The sequence below is a fragment of the Elephantulus edwardii genome, unplaced genomic scaffold, assembly GCF_000299155.1.
Source record: "Elephantulus edwardii isolate Elephantulus edwardi_28Jun2011 unplaced genomic scaffold, EleEdw1.0 scaffold00004, whole genome shotgun sequence".
Lineage (NCBI taxonomy): Eukaryota > Metazoa > Chordata > Mammalia > Macroscelidea > Macroscelididae > Elephantulus > Elephantulus edwardii.
Window position 1 is genome coordinate 7,121,649 of NW_006399754.1, and position 21,170 is coordinate 7,142,818.

Sequence of the window (21,170 nt, forward strand, 5' to 3'; positions counted from 1 at the left end):
CGGGATGGAGGCCACCCTGTGAGTCCCCGAGGGGCGGGTGGGGGAACGGCCAGCGTGGGGGCGCCTCAGCCTCGCGGAGACGGGGACCCCCATACCAGGCGCGCCGTCCCCAGCCTCGTGGTCCAGACAGCGCAACTTCTGTGGCTGACCTCAGTGGACGAGATAAAAGGGAAAAGTGGCCAGAGTGACAGCCAGATCGGGAAGGCAGCTCAGAGAAGGGTAGAGGCGAGGGATGGGAACGGGGCTGGGAGGGAAGGGGAGGGGTTCCCCGTGGAGCCTCACAGCTGGACGGGGGCGCTCTGGGTGGAGAGAGTCTGTAGGGTGGATTCGCTGGGCGCTTCAGCGGGCGTTTCTTTCTAGAAAGTCTGAACAGAGGCTTTGGAACTCTGGGCAAGGAAGCAGGTGAAGTGAGGGCACCCTTTGAATGACTGGGTCCTGGAGTGTCTCTTTCTATTTGCAAATGACACTCATTTGGTCTTTGAGCCAGAGAGGCTGAAAAAGAAATCTCCCGCAGAATCATTGCAGTTTATGAATCAAAATTGCAGATTTTGTTTTAAAAATGCAGATTTCAAAAAGAAATCTTGCTCAAGCTCCCGTTTCACTAGTAGAGGAGCATTGTTGAGACTGAAGGAATTCGCCAGCGCTGACGGATGAGCATTGCCTGATAATTGGAATGGCCAGTGTTTGTGGCGACATAATAATGGAATTTACAGTGCTCCGCCGGTGCAAAGAAGGATTCCAATATTTTTGTTTGGGCTCAAACAGAGAGCTCATGGCACCTTTAAAGGGACATGGAAAAGTTGTTGGGGACTATGAGTAGGGACTTCCTTGCATGCTAAATAAACAAACTGTGGCCTGGTGCATTTTATTTTCATATCCTGAATTATGTTTACTGCCAGTGAAAATGCCACCTTACTTTTAATGTGAGTATATGAAGTGAACTCACTGGCGTGGCAAGTAGAAGCCATGCATTTCTTTAAAGAAATAGCTTGTCAGAGTTAATTTAGGTCCAATTAGAGAAGTTGAAGACGCGTAAAAGCTTTGAGCTGGTTTTGTAAAATTTGAGTTCGGGACAAGCACTTATGATACAGAGAGCATTGTGCCAGGGAGAATGAGTTATTCTGACGTCTGGAGTGAGAGTGAGAAGTTGTAGACCAATCTTGTACCTGTCCCTGGTGGTGTCATGTGTAGAGTGGTAGGGCTGCCAGGAAGTCAGTGGTTCCAGTTCACCTGGCTCTCCTGGCAAAGATAAGGATTTACAGCCTCAGAAACTCTGTAGCAGTGGGCTCTAGACCTACTGACTGGACGTCACACTTCTCTGATGCATTTGATTTTTAACCTTTCCTGTTGTTTTCACCAGGGACCATCTCATTTACTACAGAGGAAAAGCAGTTGACGTGAAGTAGAACTGGAGATCCATTCTATTTCGAGACCCTCCTGTGGTACCTTGGAAGTGTGGGTTAACAGAAGAGCCTGGCTAGTTTCGTACCTTCACTGCCTCCTGCATTTACTCTGGACGCTGTTGCTGCATCTGCTGAAGCATGGCGTCCAGCCTGACTTGTACCGGAGTGATCTGGGCGCTGCTCTCCTTTCTTTGTGCTGCCACCTCCTGCGTGGGCTTCTTCATGCCTTACTGGCTCTGGGGATCACAGCTGGGCAAGCCTGTGTCCTTCGGCACTTTCCGGAGGTGCTCCTATCCTGTCCACGATGAGAGCCGGCAGATGATGGTCATGGTGGAGGAGTGTGGGCGCTACGCCTCCTTCCAAGGTATCCCCAGCACCGAGTGGAGGATCTGTACCATAGTGACCGGCCTGGGCTGTGGCCTCCTGCTCCTGGTGGCCTTGACCGCTCTCATGGGCTGCTGTGTGTCTGAGCTCATCTCCAGGACCGTCGGAAGAGTAGCTGGAGGAATTCAGTTCCTGGGGGGTAAGTGACTTGCTAAGCTTGTTTACTGGAATCCCAGATCAATATGGCAAATTACGATTCACTTGTCTACTTTGATTATCATAATTGACACTTGGAATGCACTGGAGAAACTGTGCCTGTGGTGATAAATGGGCAGAGTTAAAAGATGTTGACTGAAATTGCTTTCCAACTTCCAGCACTAGTTTCTGTACATCCTGAGATCTGAGCATCATTGACCTTCCTCAGCACACCACTTCTAATGAGGCAGTAATGTCTAGATTGTACCACAGGAGAAGAGACAGATGGGATTTTCTGGCTTTTTGGGCTTTATTGTCCAACACTAGGCAGCTTTACCAGAATACTCAGGTCCTTTGACTTTGTTGAAAAGCAGAAAAAAGTTTTTGATTAAACATAGTCATAGGAAGCCATTGATTCTTTTGAAGGAGGTAAAAATAGATTCTTGTTCAATCTTAAACTGTTTCTAAGTAAGTGATTACTGTTTAAAATTAGAGATTAATTTTATATTAATAACTGTAGCTCAAACTGACACAAAGATAGCTAACTGTAGGCTTCGATATTTTGTGAAGACTTAATGTCTTTCTGAGCATTGTTGTTGTTGCTGTTGTTAAGTCTCAGTCTGTTGAGGGGACTCCTGGCGACCCTGTGAACTTAAGACCTGAACACTTGTATAACTTTCATCGTTTTGGAGAGTTTCTGGAGGCAGGCTATTACAGAAGTGGAAGAGGATGCCACTCCTGCTTCCAAGCTTGTTTTAATCGGGGAGCGCCACCAAACACTGTCCACTGTGGGTAACCATTATCACATTTGACACATCAGTGTCACAGTGTTCAGCATTAACTGAAGAAAAAAGGTATTTCATGGATGATTTCTGCTTGTCCTACCTGGACTGGAGAGTTTCATTAACACAGGTGTTTGACTGTAGTTGGGTCTCTTCCAGCACACAGCATGTGTTGCTTCCATATCTCTGGTCATATGTTTTTAATAATTGTATTAATTTTGTTGTTGAGAGTCTATACGACAAAATATATGCTTGTAATTGGCCTATATGTATTTTTCCACTATGCTTTTCACACTCCATTCTTCAAAATAACGGACTAAATATGTCTGATTTGTAAAGTTAGAGTCCCACAAATTAGTACAGAGAAAAGAGATGACTCAGGTCTAGGAGACTAATAACTGATATTTGCAACTTTGTTACAAAGTAATATTTTGTTCTTCTATTTGGTGAGAATTTTCAGGATCTGGGGAAAAATCCAGAAAAAAAGAACCCTCCCCCAAACACATTAAGAGTATTCACTTTTGGGAGTTTATTCAAATTGGAGACTTTCTTGAGGGAATTTCAGGTTATGAAATGCAAAACTTTCAAATAATGTTTTAAGTTTGAAATTTCTTGTGCTACAAATGCAAATGAAAAAAATTTTCAAACTAGAGATAGAATTGTATCTATAGACTTTGATTTCTGTAGCCAATTCAGTTTCCCTCCCTTCTGGTTTTGCATTGTGGCTTTGGTTCTTTTTCTGACCAGGAGGAAGTTTTGGGGACTGTTCACTCCTGATCACTCCAGTGTTGGGCCCCGTGGGGTAGGTAGTTTTGGGTGCAGTTGTGTACATGCTGAGAGATACAGTGAAACTCTTAGGAAACACATTACAATTGTCTTTGAAAGTTGGAATATAAGACCTGAGTTTGTAAACTTGTCTATTCCACAGATTTTTAGTGCTTGTGATATTTTTTATAAACACCACAAGTATTTATAAAAATTTTTCTCTAAGAATTAACTTGCTCTTTGTGTGTTTACCACTTCGGCACTTCCACTTTCTCCTCTAAATGTTACTTTCCACTTCTTCGCTTCTTCCTTTTTAGACTAGATACTGCTATATTTGCCAGCGAAACAGGACAATGCTTATACAGAGAGATAAATCTTTATTGATTGCTTTTAAACGTACAATGAAGGCAGGCAACAGGAAGTGGGCTTGAGTTTCGCAAGATTTATGCTCCCCACTCTAAGTTGGGTATGGATTTTTTCGATGTGTATAGAACTAAGCGTTCTACTCTACAGAAATCCCCAGGGAAAGACCAGTGATGAAGGTCTATATTTTTTTAAAAGGACCAACCCCCCCCCCCATTTTGTTTGGTGTTTTTATTAACAGATGATAGTCTCTCCCTTTGCATAACATACCTGATAAAAAGAATTCTTCATCGAAATCCTAGAAGCTTCTTTTGTTTCTAACATTATGAGGGCACAAGTGAATACATGCCGTTAACAAAGCTGAGAGTAAGTTTAGCCTTAAAGACTTAATCATATGGAAAAGGACGCTCTGATGATCCGGAGGGAGTTATCTTGCTAACTCAGAGACCACAGCTTTGTGACAAGGTCTTTGAAAGAAACTTGGACAATCTCCTCCTGTGCTGTTTGTAGCCTCAGAAACCAACTCAGTAGGAGTTGATTCTGACCCAAAGGTAATGAGTTGGAATTTTTGAGACTATAAAAACAGATGGTATTTGTAAAAATTTCCATTTCTCTCTACCATTTAACAGATGAAAACCTGCCGTCAGGTTGATTCTAATTTATAATAACCTTCGGTCAAGGCTCTAAATCATTGTGAGAGGAGACAGTCCATCTATCTCCTGCAGAGAAGCTGGTGGATTTGAACCACCAGCCTTTGAGCTGATAGCACAACACATAACAAGTTGACAGGAATATTTCTAAAACAAGTTCCTTCTATTTAGTTAATAGTTGTTTGTGTTGGGTGTTCCCCCCCTCACAGGCTTATGTGGTGAGTAATTTTATGAAAGTTTTATAAAGCATCTGGGTTTCATAAAGGCTGCAAAATGCCAAACCTCTGAGTTATAAAATGCAATAGGTTGCAGTGTTTTGGGAATGTAGTCAGCATATGGGACTCTCTGCTCTGAGGCCAAACTCTTCCTAAAAATGATTTGCCCAGAAGGGTTATGTTTAGCTAACGTTAGAGTGGCTCCAAAAACAACAGGAAACAAGAGAATGGTAAAAAGCAGAGGCATCCTGCCCTCTCCGCCTGCGGAGCCAAGGGTTTGCACATATGGTGTACCAGCAGGCACGAAACCCCCGCTGCACCTTGGAACAAGTTAAAGGACACAGTGTCAGCCTTCACTTCCAGTCCTCCTGCTGTGATTGGCTAGAGGTTACAGTGTCACCCAGCAACCGATAGTACAACGTAAGAGAGGACTGTTGGTCATGGATATCTTCCATCTCGTGGAAATACAATCGCAAAGAATCAAAAGACTTGGCCCACTTTCTTTGTAGAGCCGTATATGTAAATTTTAACACCATATCCATCTCATGTAATAATAAGTCATAGTCTTGTCATAATTTGTAAAACTCAGTGTGGGTTGTGTTTCATCCCCCATTGAATTTATAAAAGGCATGTAGAAAACCTGTGGAAAAAGTATAAAATGTAATAAAAATCACCTAATTAAAATGTAATTAAAATGCCTGTTGGTAATGGTGCTATGACAGAGGAGAGGGGTTTGTGCTTTTTGTTAATGTAGTGAAATTTACAAAGTAAATTTGTTATTTTCAACTATTTATGAGTTTTTTGTTTTATAGCAGCATTGTAACAATACCCAAAGTGTAATTACAGTTTACCCACTTTATCCCTGTGATTCTCATTTCCATTAATCCTTCTGTTATACCTTTGCTTGTCTTTAGGATTTTATCCTTGGGGAAATGATGCTCTTTTGACTTTATGTTGGTTATTCTAATGCAGAAAATCTCCCTGCTATTGTTGTTAATTTTATAGGCCTGTCTCTTATTTAGCTGAAACTTGAGTCATGCGGGTGAGCTTTATTCCAGGATTGTAAGATGACAAGGGTGTAATCTTGCGGGTGGTTGTTGTTGTTAGGTTCCACTGAGTCGAGTCAAGTGCACTCATAGTGACCCTATGAACAAAGGCTCTGAACCCAGTCCTGTCCTGTGCCATCCTCACACTTTCTGACACACAAGAGCCCATTGCAGCAGTCACCTTGTCAATCCACCTGGTTGAGGGTCTTCCTCCAGCCCTCCACTCTTCCCAACATCATGTCCCTCTCCAAGGAATAGCACCTCTTAGCAGTATGTCCAAAGTATGTTAGGCGAAGCCTCACCATTCTTGCCTCCAAAGAGCACTCCGGCTGCACCCTCTCTGAGACGTATCTGTTTTCTTGGCTGTCCTGGAACCAGTTTTAAGCCTAACCTTTTTTATGTGTGGGTTTTTTTTTTGTTTGTTTGTTTTTTTAGTTTTGTTCCACATTTCTCGTCACCGTGTTCAGGACCTTGTACAGTGATCCCTTTTTACGTAGCCAGGGGGTGTGTGTGTCTAAAATGGTCTCATAACGCTATTCAGTATCAACCAAGTACCTTCAGCAGAAGCCTTTCCAGCTTACCTGCTCTTCTGATACAAGCAGTCAGAGAAGATCTGCTCCTCAACTAATTGGACGTGTCGTACTTCTTGGGACAGTGGGGACGGAGGGTTTCTGAGAGCGTCCTTTCATATGTAGTCAAAGCCTGTCCAGCGTCCTCTCGCTGTGGTGTGCTGCCTAATCTGTCATTCATCCTGCTGCAGGAGTTCTTGGGTCTTAGTTGTTGCAGCTCATGGTGTCTTGATGGAACAGCGGTTCAAGCACTTGGCTGTTAACCGAAAAGTTAATGGCTCGAACTTGAGTTGCTCCTGAGAACCACCAGTCAGGAGAAGGGTGAGGCCCGCTGCTTTAGGGCAGTTTTGCAGACTTGGAAGCCCTAGGAGCAGTCCTCCCCAGGGCTTTAGGGTCATGATGAGTGGTGGTTGACTCCACAGAAGTCCATTTGTCGTATTTTATGTGCCGCTCTATATGTTCCTTCACATCCAGGCTGGCTGTTAAGCAACAGCTGAATTAAAAAATTTTTTTTTCCTGGCCTATAAATGAGCATAGTGAGTTTTCGGTACCAATGTGTGTGTGTGTGTGTGTGTGTGTGTGTGTGTGTGTTTTCTTTTATTATTTTTGTGTGTGTACCGTCAAATTGGATCTGACTGGTCCAGGAGGAGATTACCCCTCCTTCTCCAGCAGAACATCTGGTGGATTCGAACAGTGTTCCTCTTGGATTGCAGTGCATCTTCTTGCCACTAGGCCACCAGAGCTCCTTGGTACCAATGTTTTAATGACAAGATTACAAAAGAAGAAATGCATAGTAAAGTGGACTGTGGACTTGGGGGGGGGCACGTTGTATAACAATGAAAGAATTTTTTTCTTTTCAAAGAGAAAAATGAACTGGGGAGAGGGGTGGCCAGGGAGGAAAATGTGCAATAATGAATGAATGCAGAAAAAAATTAATAGGAAAGAATATGCTGTAAAAATATATATGTTGCATTAAAAAACCATTAATAAAATGTGGAAAAAATAGAAATTGCCTAATTTTAGGAATGTGGGAAAAAATAGAAATTGCCTAGTTTTAGGAAGTCCAGGCTCTAAGAGTACCAGTCGGAGCAGGTCGTTGTTGGTTTTAGGTGCTGTTGGGTTGAGTACAACTCAGAACGAGGCTGTGGATAACAGACCTGAACCTTACCACCTCGTAGACTCTGACACACTCGAGCTCATTGCCACAGTCACAGTGTGATCCACGTGGTTGAGGGTCTTCCTTTCTTCTGCTATCCCTCCACCTTCCCAAGCATGGCGTCCCTTTCCAGTGAATGTCCTCTCCTTGGCAGTGTGCCCAAACTGTGTGAGCTGAAGTTTTACCATCATTGCCTCGAAGGAGCACTCTGACTGCACCTTCTCCAAGACACATCTGTTTGTTCTTTTGACAGTCTGTGGGGTACTTAATACTCTTCTCTGACATCACAGTTCAAAGGTGTCAGTTCTTCTTCTGTCATTCTTATTCACTGTCCAACTCTCAGCAGAATAGCAAGTGATTGAAACTACCATGGCCTGAATAAGGTGTACCTTAGTCCTCAAACTAAAATCATTGCTTCTCAATAATTTGGGGGGGGGTGTCTGACTACAGACTTTCCTAGTGGATTACATCTCTCTCTTTTATTTTTTTTTTATGGATTACATCTCTTGATCTGACTGCTGGTATCAAGTGTCTTGATTGTGGATGGTGTGTAAGATGATGTCATTGATTGTTTCAGTATTTCCTCCATCATGATGTTGTCCAGTGGTGAGAACTTTTGGTTTTTTAATATTGAAATGCAATCCATATTGACTTTGGAGCAATTGGGGTTCCTGTTGCTCTTCTTAATGCTACATTATTATTACTGATTACCCTCAATGCATTCAGCGGGTAAGGAGACAGATAAGAGCCTGACACACACTTTTCCTGATTTTAGACCATGCAGTGCTCCCTTGTTCTGTTTGAACAACTACTTCTTGGTCTTTGTATAGAATATATGACGAAGAATGTGGTGTCAGGATTGGAGGAGGATTCAGAAGCTATGCAGACAGTACAACCTTGCAGAAAATGAAGAGGACTTGAAGCACTTGCTGCAGAAGATCGACGCAAACAGCCTTCACTATAGATTATTTCTCAACACCCTGCAACAACTTCATTTTACTAGGATCCACAGTCAACACCACAGGCAGGAGCAGTCAGGAAATCAAAAGCTGTGTTGTCTTGGGAAAATCTGTGATCAGGAACCTCTCCAAAATATCAGAGAGCAACAGCGTTAGTTTAACAGCTAAGGTGTGCCCAATCCAAGCTGTGGGCGTTAGTTTAACAGTTAAGGTGTGCCCAATCCAAGCTGTGGTATTTTCAGTGACTCCCTGTGCATCTGAAGGTTAAGCAATAAGGAAGAATCAGTGCCTTTGAGCTGTGGTGCTGGGGAAGTGTATTGGCTATCCAATGGAATCCTAAAACAATAAACAGTTCTATCTTGGAAGAGATGCAACCTGAATGCTCCTTGGAGGTCAGATGGCAGAACTTTGTTTCACATGTTTTGGACATTTTGTCAGGAGGGGCCAGTCCTTGGAGAAGGTTATCCTGATGGCAAAGGTAGAGAGGTCAGTGAAAGAGAGAACATTACGTGTGAATGAATGGACACAGCGACTCTGACAGTCGGAGGTCATGAGTATGGTGCAGGATATGGCCGCTTTCCGATGTCTTGTTCATAGGGTTGCTGAATTGTAGTCCACTGGATGGCCCTGGGCAAGAACAACAGTTTTCTACTCTGTGGAGTTTGCTACTTTTGCCGAATTGATGAACATTCCTTTGGTAAGCTGTAAACAGCTTGGTTTTGATACATTTTTCTAGTCCCGGCTGCCCCCTTCTCTGCCATCGGTATTCACCCTACAGGGATTGGTCACTAGACAGTCCACATTACGGGTCTGTTGATAAGGAGTTGAGTATATAAATGGCCAGTGTCCACAGAGGCTTGTTTAGCGAAAAGCAGCAGAGAGAAAGGATGCAAGGCTCAAAGAGCTGTAATGAGGGTCAAGGGCCGTAGCATTGAAGAGAGCAAGAGGCCCACAGGGACTTTGTTACCGGAAAAAGGTAACTGCCTTTGGTTCTGCTGCCAGGAGGACCAATCTTGGAGATGGGCTGGAGTAGAAAAAGCAAAAGCTTTCTCATACATGCTGGCTTATAGGAAGCAGGGAATGCTTATTGGAAATAGGAGTCCCAAATCTATCTCAGTAAAACAGGGTTCTGAAGAGATGTTGACAGGCTGGGTTCAGAGCATGAGAAAGAACTGTGTTTATTTAGTACCGTTGGGGAAGGAAAAGGAGAGGTGGAGTTCTTTTCAGGGAAGGAAATATTATGCAGCTCAGTGGGCAGAGCAGCTGACCTCTAACACGGCATCTTTGTGCTTTAAGCTTTCATTAAAGGGGACATCTGTCTGGTTAGGTGTTTGGTCATCGTGGAACGTGCCCCTTTAAGCTGGTGGCCCTCTAGAAAGCCACACTTACATGACACCTTAAAGTACTTAGCAGAGGTTAGGTTTTTAAGAGGCATGCCTCAGGGGACATTCATTTAAGGTGTGTTCCTGGCGTGTGATGCCTGCCTTAGCTGAACCCTGCTCTTCTGATCTGAGCCATCTCAAGGGAAATGTATAAAGAGGAAGGAAATAGGAAAATAGAAGAAAGTCTGTGATTGAGAGCAAACCTAGCAGTGGTTCAGTTGACGTTTAAAAGAATGTCCTCAGTGGTAAGGAGTTGCACTGCCAATCCAGAGGCACACAGTTCAAATCCACCAGCTGGAAGAAAGATGGACAGTCAGTCTCCTTGTGTGATTGACTGCCTCTGAAAACCCACTGGAGGGTGAGCTGTGAGTCAGTTCTCACCCCATGGTATACAACAACAACAACAACTCATTGAGAAAGAAAAATCCCTTTTGACACAAGGCCAAAAGGTCCTGTTATGTTAAAGGAAGCACATGATGCTCAGTTATACGTTGAGGGTAGAGAAGCAAAAAATGCAAGAGTTAGAAGATATGAACTTGATAGACAGGTATTCAGAATTGTCCTGGGCGAAGAGGGTAGTGGCTCCAGCCTAACAGGTCTTTCTTTGGTTGTCTTTCTGTACATAAAGAACACTTCTCCTTTTAAGAGTGTTGTTAAGGAAATGTTAGTTATCTGTTGCATTCTTTGCCTGCTGACACTTGCCTCCTGGTCAGTGGTGCCAGGTGCCAGACATTGTCTTCAAAGAGCAAGAGGAGATCTCCACGGTTACGGGGACCCAGGAGTACTGTTCCTTCACTGAGGGAGACTTTGTTGTGCACTCCCTGACCTTGACGCTGAGTTGTAGCCTGTTCATCCTGGTCCCTGGGTTACCCCTGGCTCCTTAATTAACCGCTTACCTGTAAATGTGGGCTTTGAGTTCTGTGTGGCCATTTAAAAGGATTATCGCATCCAGAAGGAGAGCTTGTGTTGTGAGGGAAAGCTGGTGTCAGCGTCGTTGACAGACTTGGAGTTATGTCTCAGCTCAGAGGGTTCAGCCTTGATCTGATCTTGATTTGATGTCGGGCCCTCTGAGGTTGTACAGGGTTCGCTGATAGTATTGCAACTACTGTTGATGACTCCACTCATACCTAGAGCTGGTTTGCCTCCTTCACCCTGCAGCCTTGCGATGTTTCTGGTTCATGTTTGGTGACAGTGTGAGACCCTTTGTTTTCAACTAAATGCTTCTAGTTTTCTGCTCACTTTTAGTTACTTGTTTTCACTCAAGATTGTGTCACAGAACTAAAGATGAATAATGATGGTAGTGATTTTTAAGATGGTGAGTTATATGGCATTATCCAGTTGTGTTGGAGTCTATCATATTGCTAACCATGATTCTTTCCCACTAGGATTATTATTTTTTTTTATTGTGGTCCATGTCTCCAATTACTTTTTGCAGGTTAATCTTTCTTGCAGAGTCATTTGATGTGTAACTTACTCCTCTTTATTACCATCTGCTAATACAGCCATTGCTGAAGCCAGGGTTAGGGTGGGTTAGTTACCCTCACTTAGTTCTAATGTACAGATCGCCCGTTGTTTTGCTGTCCTATGGAAACATGTTGTTAGTAGTCACATAGGAAGCCATCTGAGGAATGTGAATTCATAGCCACTGTTACATATAAAAAAATATTCTGGAAGCACATACTCCAGATCTTTACATAATTCTATGTGGTATTAGAAAATGAATAACATTCGTACAATATACAGAATTGTGATTGTTATAAACTGTCACAACAAACATTCTACCTAACTCACATTTGGCAAGACTGTCTCAATGTGTATGTAGGTTATAATCAGAAAGGTGAAAAGCATTAAATTCAGACCTTTTATGATTGAATACTATTAAAATGGATCTGGTGTTTTCCTAAGGTATTATTTCAAGTGTCCTGAGTTTACCAGAAGTTGTTAAGAGGGTAAAACCAAACCAGTTTAGGGACCAAGTAGATTTGAGGATGACTTGATTGTTAAAAGTTAAGTAGATCTTATTACAGGAGACTTTCCTAGAGCCTCATTTGATTGTGTCTCCCGCCAGTGTCCTGGGAGATGGACTATTAAGTATTTCCCGAATTTATTTGGCCTCAGTCCCCTAAAGGGACTAGAGATTTGTAGAACATAGTCAATTCTCATTCCACCCTAGTGATGCAGGTAATTGAATCTTTTTTTACAGATGAGAACACTGGGTTTTAGAGAAGTTTTCTGTTGACTCTGTTGGTTATTGGTTGATCTGTAAATGGTATAATCCTATTTTTAAAGTATTAGTGAAAAATCTGCCCTGCGTGTAGAATTCAGAATTTCTGACTGCTAAGAATAATGTGACTCTTACCATTGTTGTTGTTGTTGATTGCCTTCGAGTTGAACATGACTCATAACGACCCTATGAGCAAAAGGCCTGAAGCCTCTCTACAACTATCGACATTTATCAATGTTCATAGAATTTCCAGAGGCAGGTTTTTTAGGAAGTGGATGCCACTCCTGCTTCCAATCTCTCACCATAGATGACTGTATTTATTGTCTGTTTTGTTATTAGTTGTGTTTGTAGTATGCCAGAATACTTGTAGTATTTTCATATCGCATCGACTGGCCAGTTCTCAAAAATGCCTCACAGGTTAATGTTAATAATGTGCTATGAAGTGGAAAAGCCTTTGGGGAGAGACTGAGCATTTGACCGATGCAAATTTACTGTCTTTTACAAATTCTTTAACAGAAGAATTAGAATTTTTCATTATCAAGGGCTGGCCAAAGTGTGAGTCTCCCATTGTTAAAAGCCTTTTAAAGACTACTTTGTTGAGGCTAAAGAGAATATTTCTTCCAGATGAGTTAATTATAAAATAGCAAATCCTAGCTATTTGTGTCTGCTTTTAAAATAAAAGATAGTGTTCTATTTTGTCAGTCTGGATCAATAAAATAGTGTTGTAAAGCAACTAGCCAAGGAGTTCCGGCGTTCTCAGGGATATTTGAAGGTGCATTTTTTCAAGGATAATGGAGTGAGAGTCCACTTCCCCTGGTTCTTGTGCATTGATATTGCTGACTAGTTACTGGAAGGGACCTCCGGTGGCCTAGTAGGTTGCACTGCCAACCCAAAGGCAGGAGGTTTGAATCCACCAGCTGCTCCTTAGGAGAGAGCTGAGTCATCTCTTCCCGTGTAGTTTGTTGTTATTGTTAAGTGTAGTCGAGTTGCAGGTGAGTCATAGCGACCCTACGAACGAAAGTCCTGGACACCTGTATAACTTTCATCCTTTCTCCAGGTTCATAGGGTTTCCAGAGACAAGCTATTATGGAAGTGGATGCCACTCCTGCTTCCAAGCTTGTTTTAATCGGGGAGCGCCACCAAACACTGTCCACCATGGGTAACCATTCTCACATTTAACTCATCAGTGTCACTGTGTTTGGCTTCACAGCGACCATGAGTTACCTCTGTACAGCAAGTGGACATGCCAGGGTTACATGACCTAGAAGAATGTTTCACCAAAAACAGTTAAAGGCAGATACGAGGACCACGGAGTAGAGTCACCCACCTTTGGCTTCGGAGCATGGCCTTCTGTCCGCTAGGCCGCCTGTGTGCTCACTCTCTCTCGCCCTGTCTCTCTGCTGGTGGTGGTGGTGGTGTTGTTAAGTGCCATCGAGTAGCAGGTGACTCATAGCGACCCTATGAATAAAAAGTCCTGGACACCTCCTGTATAACTTTCGTCCTCTCATCAGGTTCATAGGGTTTCCAGAAGCAAGCTATTGTGGAAGTGGATGCCACCCCTGCTTCCAAGCTTGTTTTGATAGGGAAGCTCCACCAAACACTGTCTATCATGGGTAACCATTCTCGCATGCAGTTTACAACTTCTAAAAATCTTCTGGGGGCCTAGTGTTAAAAAGCTGTTTCACAATCCCAAAGGCACATGGTTCAAATCCACCAGCTGCTCTGGTGAGATTTATGGCCTCGGGAAACCCATTTGAGGGTCTGCTGCGAGTCAGTTCCAGTTCCATGGCAAACAATGACATCAGTCCTCTAAAAGGTTAGCTGTTTGTCACTTCTGACTGGATGACAATGTGAAAGAGCCTCTGGGAAGCCTTGTTACCTTCTCTCCTTCCTATAGAGTGGTTGGTTCCAGCTAGTCAGTGGTGATTTGCTCTTAGAAGTCAAAAAGCTCAAATTCTGTGTCAACAGAAGCTTAACGAGGTCCTTAACGAGGTTGACATAAAATCTAGATCTGAAATGCGAATGTATCCTCTGTTTCATGTTTTCAGTTAGGGAACAATACATAGCCTGAGGTGCTAAAACATGTATAAATCCAGCAACATCACAAAAAAGAGAAACCATCGCTTTACCATCATGTTTTTCTTGTGTCTCTTCTAACAGAGTAGGAACCGTGATTTATATTTTTCTTCAAGCCATGCAGTGCCTCACATGGCAAATGATGCCTTTTTTAAATTCAATTAATACTTGATGTATAATGCATTTTTAATTCTTTATTAATGACACTTGTACCTACAAGATGTGACCTTGCTCTGTATCTCACAAGGGTATTTCAAAGATGAGATCTAAGAGCGCTGTTGATGGAAGACCTTTGAAGCAATGTTCTGGTCACTGGTGTCCCTGTAGAAGGTCGTTGTTGGATGCTGTCAAGTCCGCTTTGCCTCACTGTGTCTATCAGAGCAGACCCCTGCGTCGTCCTGCACCGCCTGTACTGACTCTCCTGTGCTGACCTATTTTTGCAGTCCCTGTGCCAGTCCACTTCCGTTAGGGCCTTCCTCTCTTGCTGACATGCCATGCGTGTTGTCCCTGTTCAGGAAGGAAGTGGCGCTGGCTGGTAACATGCCCAATAGATGCGAGATCAAGTCTCCTCATCCTTGCTTCTCAGGAGCCCTCTGGCAGAGCTTTTCCCAAGACAGGTTGATTGCTGCTTTGGGCAGTCAGCACCACAGTTCAACGACGTGGGCCATTGCAGCAGATCTGCTCAGTGCAGCTTGACGTTTGATTGTTTTGACTGCTGCTTGCATGGGAACCGCGTGTTGCCTGCTAGGAAACACAATCCTTGACAACTTCACTCTTCTTCATTTTTCATTATGTTTCTTATTGGCTTAGTTGCGGGAATTTTTGTGAGGCATAATCCATACTTGACAACAACGTGCGTCCTTGGAAAAAGACATCATGGTGAAAAAGGGAGGATCAGCGAAAGAGAGGAAGACCCTCAACTAAAGGGATTGACGTAGTGACTGTTACAGTGAGCTCACGTACATCAGAGATGATGAGGGGCCACAGGATAAGCCAGTGTTCACATCTCTTGTTGATAGTGTTGCTGTGAGTTGTGGGAGACTCAGTGGCTCCTAACAACAACAGCAGCATTACTGTGGTGACTTTGTGGTAAGGAGTTGCACCACCAACCCAAAGGCAAGTGGTTCGAATCCACCAGTTGCTCCAAGGGAGAAAGACGGCTGATCTCCTCCTGTGTGATGTACTCTGAAAGCTCACTGGAGGATCAACTATGAGTAGGTCTCAACTCAGTGACACAGAAAAGCAATGTATTCTCCGTGCAACCAGTTTTGTTTTCACTCCCCCCACCCCCACCCCCAGATGTCAGCCTTGCAATGACCAGGATGGTTTCTGTGTCTCTGGATGAACTCTGGCTGGATTTATGATCAGCACGTGATAAGCACAGATGTTAATGTGTGACTGTCTGAGGTTGAGAACACGGTGGCAGCAGAGGGAGCGGATGACGCTCTGTCTACAGAGGTCTGCGCAGTGGAACCTCTAGTAGAGGTGGGCCTGCAAGATGAAGATTACAGGGTCTTCAGACAAGGGATGGTCAAGTCATCACAGAAAGTAAACGGAAAGGATTATCTGGTGTATATGAGACAAGATGAGGGTACAAAGGTTTAAAATAGAGAAAACAGTGCCAGAGTGTGATGGTCCCTGGTATGTTCTCTACTAAGAATTTCGTACTTTTCTGAAATGTGTGAGTGGCTGTGGGTCAAACTGGCTTGGAAACTGTGGAGTCCACTAGCCAGGAGGGGTTAGGACTGATGTGGCGAACACCCAGACCTGCTAAAGCAGTTGAGAGCCCCTTATAGCTGGAGGTGTGGAAATAGACACAGGATCTTTGGAGGTGAGGAGCGCTCGCCTTTGAAGCATTCTAGAGTGGAAAGTGGAATCCTTGCATAATGTAAATGGTGTAGTGTTTGATAACTGAAAAAAATTGGAGGTTTGAGTTCAGCCTGTGGCACTTTGGAAGAAAGGCCTGGAGATGTACTTCTACAAAAATCAGCCAGTGACAGCTCTGTGAAGCCCAATTCTGCTGACACATGTAAATCAGAGGACCCTTGTCAGCAGCTGGTTTTTAGAAGAGTCACGTGTTCTTTGGCTGATGCCCGCAGGATCGTAGGGGCTGCTCACATGAAGCAGGCTGTAGGCAGGTCTTCTTCTACCACACTGAACACACCAGCTGCGGAGTCTGGGGCTTCCTCTCTCCTGAACCTTGGCCATCGAGGACATCCCTGCTTTATGTAATGCTCTGCCATTTGTCAGTGGTCAGTCCCAGTAGCCCCATGCTCACTGAGTCACAGTCTTCTCCCTCTGACCTACTGTCTGGAGTTGGCTTTTGCCTTCATTTCCTTGTTTACTCTTTAGGTCTCCCATGAAGGTCAAGCTGTCACTGAACGCTTTGACACAATGAGTTGCTGTGTCTGAGGACTCATGGCCCTGGTCTTAAGGAACATCAAGTTCACTTGACTTAACAGTGTTCTCTATTCTCCTTGGGTAAAAAAGTGATTGGAGTCTTTAAAGCTTGTGATTGGCCATCAAAGGCCAACAACTGTTGGTCCGTCTCCATTGGGAGCATGTAAAAGTGAAGGAAATAAAAGACATATGTTGTTGTCAGGAGCCCCAAGTCACTCAGAGCAACTCTGCGAGCATCAGATCTGAACCCTGCCCTACCCTGTGCCGTCCTCACAGTGTCCCGATAATACTCAAGCCCATTGTCACAGTCACTGTATCAGTCCCTCTCCTGGAAGGCAGCCTTCTCTTTTCTCTGATCCTTCACCTTTCCACACAATGCCTTTTTCTGAGGACTAATCCCACCTGACAGTCTGACCAGATATATGAGAGGAAGTCTCACGGCCTCGGCCTCTCAGGAGCACCGAGGGGGTTGATGAAATGCAAAAGATACATAGACGTTATTAGGGAATGAATAGAAGACACGACACCCAGGCTAGCCTTCTGAGATTGGAAGAACAAGTCGGTGCCCTGCTACTGCTGCCTACATTGAGTCTTGGATGGAGTGGGAAAAACAGTGCGCTTCTGGAAATCTTCACATAAGCGAGTGTTACTTCATTTGGACCTAACAGACATAATTCTTAAACCATGACATTTTGCTTTACCATTGATCGTGCTTATTGAAGAGTCAGATGCCAACGCTCTCTGCTTGGTCATCAGTTCTCCCCTCCTTCTGGATAGAGCGAATGTGCCCCAGTGCACAGAGAACAGCACACACTGCCAACTGCTGAACCACTGCTGGACCAGGATCATGCAGAACTTTGAGCTTTGTCAGAATAGATTCTGGAACTGTATTGGAATAAGATTCAAGATAGAGGAGGGGGGGAAAAAGTACTCTCTTTGATCTTCACTCCACAAAGGCAAAGCTTGAACTAAGGACAACTTGAGTCTGGAAATGGCCAGGGAGTGCAAAAGCAGAGGTGTCAAGGAGGAATGTGGTAACCATTTTTTGGTCTCATGCTTAAAGATGACATTCTGTTTGGATCGCCTGGTGGAAACTCATTTATCTCATCTACCCACGGTGGCTGTCCTGATTTTAGCCTTCTGGTCGGCACCGTTTAAAATTCAGTTTGGCTGCCGTGCCCCGTTGCTCCGACGGTCTCATTAAGTTCCACAGTGGTGGGCTCCTCTTCCCTGCATGCCACCTTGTTAGGGACCTTTGACTCCGTGTGAGTTCAGACCGTTGAGCTTTGTGTGGGGCCATTTTACTGTCTGTCCGGTCAGGGCAGATTTGGAAATCTGAATCTCATGCTATTTGAAGGGCGTAGAAAATAGCATTTGAGGGGCAAGTTTTGGTTTCTCTGTGTTTGCCCTGTTTAGGTTGTTAGACTTTCCTTGTTGGCAGATTGTCTTCGTAGCAGTGTTTACAGCAGAAGAGGCAAACATTTCGTTAAGGGGGAGGCTTCAGAATTTCACATGCAGTCAGATTCCAGGAAGAAATGTGTTTTCAGGAGATTGTAAGTAAAATGAAATGTTAATCCTTGAATTTTTTTTTTTTACCTTTTATTACTGAAGTCTATAGTGCTGTCTTGTTATTCGTTTATTTACATTCTTCAGCAGCGTGTTGTGGGTAAAATCTACTGGACCTGGACAGATGGTGTCAAGTTCTGTCACTCATCAGCTTTGTGGCCAAGTTAATGCCACCCAGCCCATTTCCTCATTAAGTAAGTGAAAATGCTAATAGTAAAGAAATCACTGGATGGTTGGGAAGTTCGTGTTTCTAAGTTGTCCTGGCAAACTAAAGTGTATTTCCAATAAAAGACACGATGGTGACGTGCAGCATTGTAGTCTGGGACTGCCTAGGGCTTCATTCTATGGTACACAGAGTTGCTATGCATAGGAGACAACTTGCTGGCACCGTAAGGGTTCAAATCCACCAGCTGCTCCATGAGTGAAAGATAGGCACTCGCCACCTGTGTGATTTTTTTGCCTCTGAAAACCTCTTGGCAAGTCAGCTATGAGTTAATTCAGACCTGATGGCACATAACAACAACAGCGATATAATTCCTGATAGCTTGTGCAATTTAAACAGTAGTTAATATACGTCAGTCACAGTGTTCAGAGTTTTTGTTGGTTGCTGTGAAGGAATAGGAAATATTTAATAGGGACTTGAAAAGACAGGATGATAATAGGCATGTTTTGTTTGTGATATTGAGTCTGAACTGACTCATAGCTGACTCTTCAGCAGATTTTCAGAGACAGTAAATCACATCAGAGGAGGTTGTCCATCCTTCTCATGAAGAGCAGCTGGTGGATTTGAACTGCATGCCTTTGGGATTGCAGCACAGCTTCTTACAATTAGGGCACCAGAGTTCCTTTATAATAGGCATAGATCAATTGTAATTAATTGTATAAAATATATATGAAAGATTATATAAAACACAGTGTACATGAATGAAACACAATGTATGTGAATAATTATATGCACACCAATAAAAAAAAGAAAAAAAAAGGCAAAGGTGAATACAGATTTATCCAAATGATGCGCCAGTTGAAGAATGGAAATGAAAACCAGAAGTTAGCTTTGATTCGTGGTGAGCTTATGTTTAACAGAATGAAATGCTGCCTGTGCTTTCCTCCTGATGCTGCATGTTTCAGTCCATTGTTGCAACTGTAAACTAAAAAGCTCATTACCATCGAGTGGGAACCGACTGCCGGATGACCCTCCAGAGGGTTTCCAGGGCTGTGACTCACAGAAGAGGATATTGCCCGACTTATTTTCTCTGAGCCTCTGATGGATTTGAACTGCCAGAGAGGTAGCATATTTGGATTAACAGCACGTCTCCCTCTGGATTAGGCCATCAGAGTTCCTTGTTTGAGCTCGACATGTCTAATAAAGGCAGATACTTATTGAATCCTGTTTCATGCTAGGTGATGTGCTAAGTATTGGGAATAAAATAAGGAACAAAAATTAAGTTCTTATGGCATTTCTACTCACCTCATGTACATACAGGGTGTAGACACTGAAAAAGGAAGATGAAAAAAAAAATAATGCATCAAAAGACGAATTGCATTGGGAAGATCTGCTCTGGGGGACCTCTCCAGAGTACTGAAGAGCCGCGATGACAATATGGAAACTAAGGTGTGCCTGATGCAGGCCATAGTCTTCTCAGTTACTTGCTATGCATCAGAGAGCTGGACAATGATGGGATAGGAGAATTGATGCCTTTGAGCTATGGTGCTGGAGAAGAGTATTGAATATACCATAGGCTGCTAAGACAACAGGTTCATTCTAGAGAGGGTGAAATCAGTCTCCACCTTAGAGTCAAGGATTCTGAAGCTTTGTGTGACATACTTTGGGCATGTTGCAAGGAGGAGCCAGTCCTTGGAGAGGGACATCATGCTTGGGAGGGTAGAGGATGGATTGATTCAGTGACTAGGGTCATGGGGGTAAGTGTGTCAGAGACAATAAGGTTAGCACAGGATAGAGCAGGGTTCTAACCTGTTGTACATACAGTCGCTCTTAGTCACAGGTGACTCGACAACACATAACAACACGGTAGCACCAAGGAGACACTCACTCCTTACAGACATCAGTCACATGAGGCCACAGCGGTCGCGTTTGTCCAGGGATACAGCTTGGAAGGCAGAAAGCGGTAGGATGGAAGGAATAATGGAAAGGGGACTCACAGGAAGAAAGTGGGAAGAGTGTGTTACATTGTGAATATTGTAATAAAACAAAATGTGTGTCAATGATTGAATAGAAAACAAATCCGTTTTGAGAACTTTCACTCAAATCACAGCACAACAAGATCTGTGAAAAAAGTTCTTTTGGTTAGGAAACCAGATGGAGAGCTGCCCTGAGTCAGAATTGACTCAACACCAGCGGCTTGATTTGGGGTAGGAGGCCAGAAGCAAAGCCAGCAGTCACAGTACAGGTTATCTTGCTCATGGTATATTGTATTACCTGCCAAATAATATATGATCCATGGCTTCTTTGAGGCCTTTTCTTAAACTTCTTTGCTTTCCTGACTCATATCCCAGTGTTAACAGACTGATTATTGTCTGTCTGAATATTTTTTGCCTTTGCCCTTTTTGAGTAACCACAGAGCTCCGTTATCAGCTATCAGGAAGCAGTTATTACGGAGCTGCTCTTATACCAGGGACTAGATGGAAATGCCTGGGGAAAAGATCTGTGTAATTACTGGTTGTGATGGTGGCGATGGTGATGACTTACGTTTATAAAACCTCAGTCACCTCATTGCCATGACTGACTCATGGTTCACCCTCCAGCAGGTTTTTGGAGGCTGTGAATCACGTAACAGCAGATTGCCCACCTCTCTCACTTGAAGTAGCTGGTAGATTCGAACTGTCCACCTTTGGGTCAGTAGTGCAACTTCCTACCCACTGGGTTATCAGAGCTCCCTTGCCTTTATATAGGATTCTGTTATGTACAAAACATGGTCATCCACATTTCCTTGTTTAATCCTTACATCTTGCTATGATTTTGTTTGATCCTGTCCTAGATGCTGCGGGAATCAAAAGCAGCCAGTAGAGAATAGAACTGGAGCTCCAAGGAGTTTATACATTTATTGCTTTGATTGGTAGGTTTTTTTCTTAGAAAG

General features: G+C 43.6%; 1 protein-coding gene across 1 annotated transcript in view; it reads left to right on the forward strand.

Moving 5' to 3' along the window:
- The first annotated feature begins 1,541 nt into the window (after positions 1 to 1,541).
- Positions 1,542 to 21,170, forward strand: part of LHFP (lipoma HMGIC fusion partner) — a 265,268-nt gene continuing 245,639 nt past the window's right edge. Inside the window, exon 1 of the mRNA XM_006879529.1 lies at positions 1,542 to 1,926. Within this exon, the coding sequence (XP_006879591.1) occupies positions 1,542 to 1,926 (385 nt within the window). The remainder of the gene's footprint in view (positions 1,927 to 21,170) is intronic.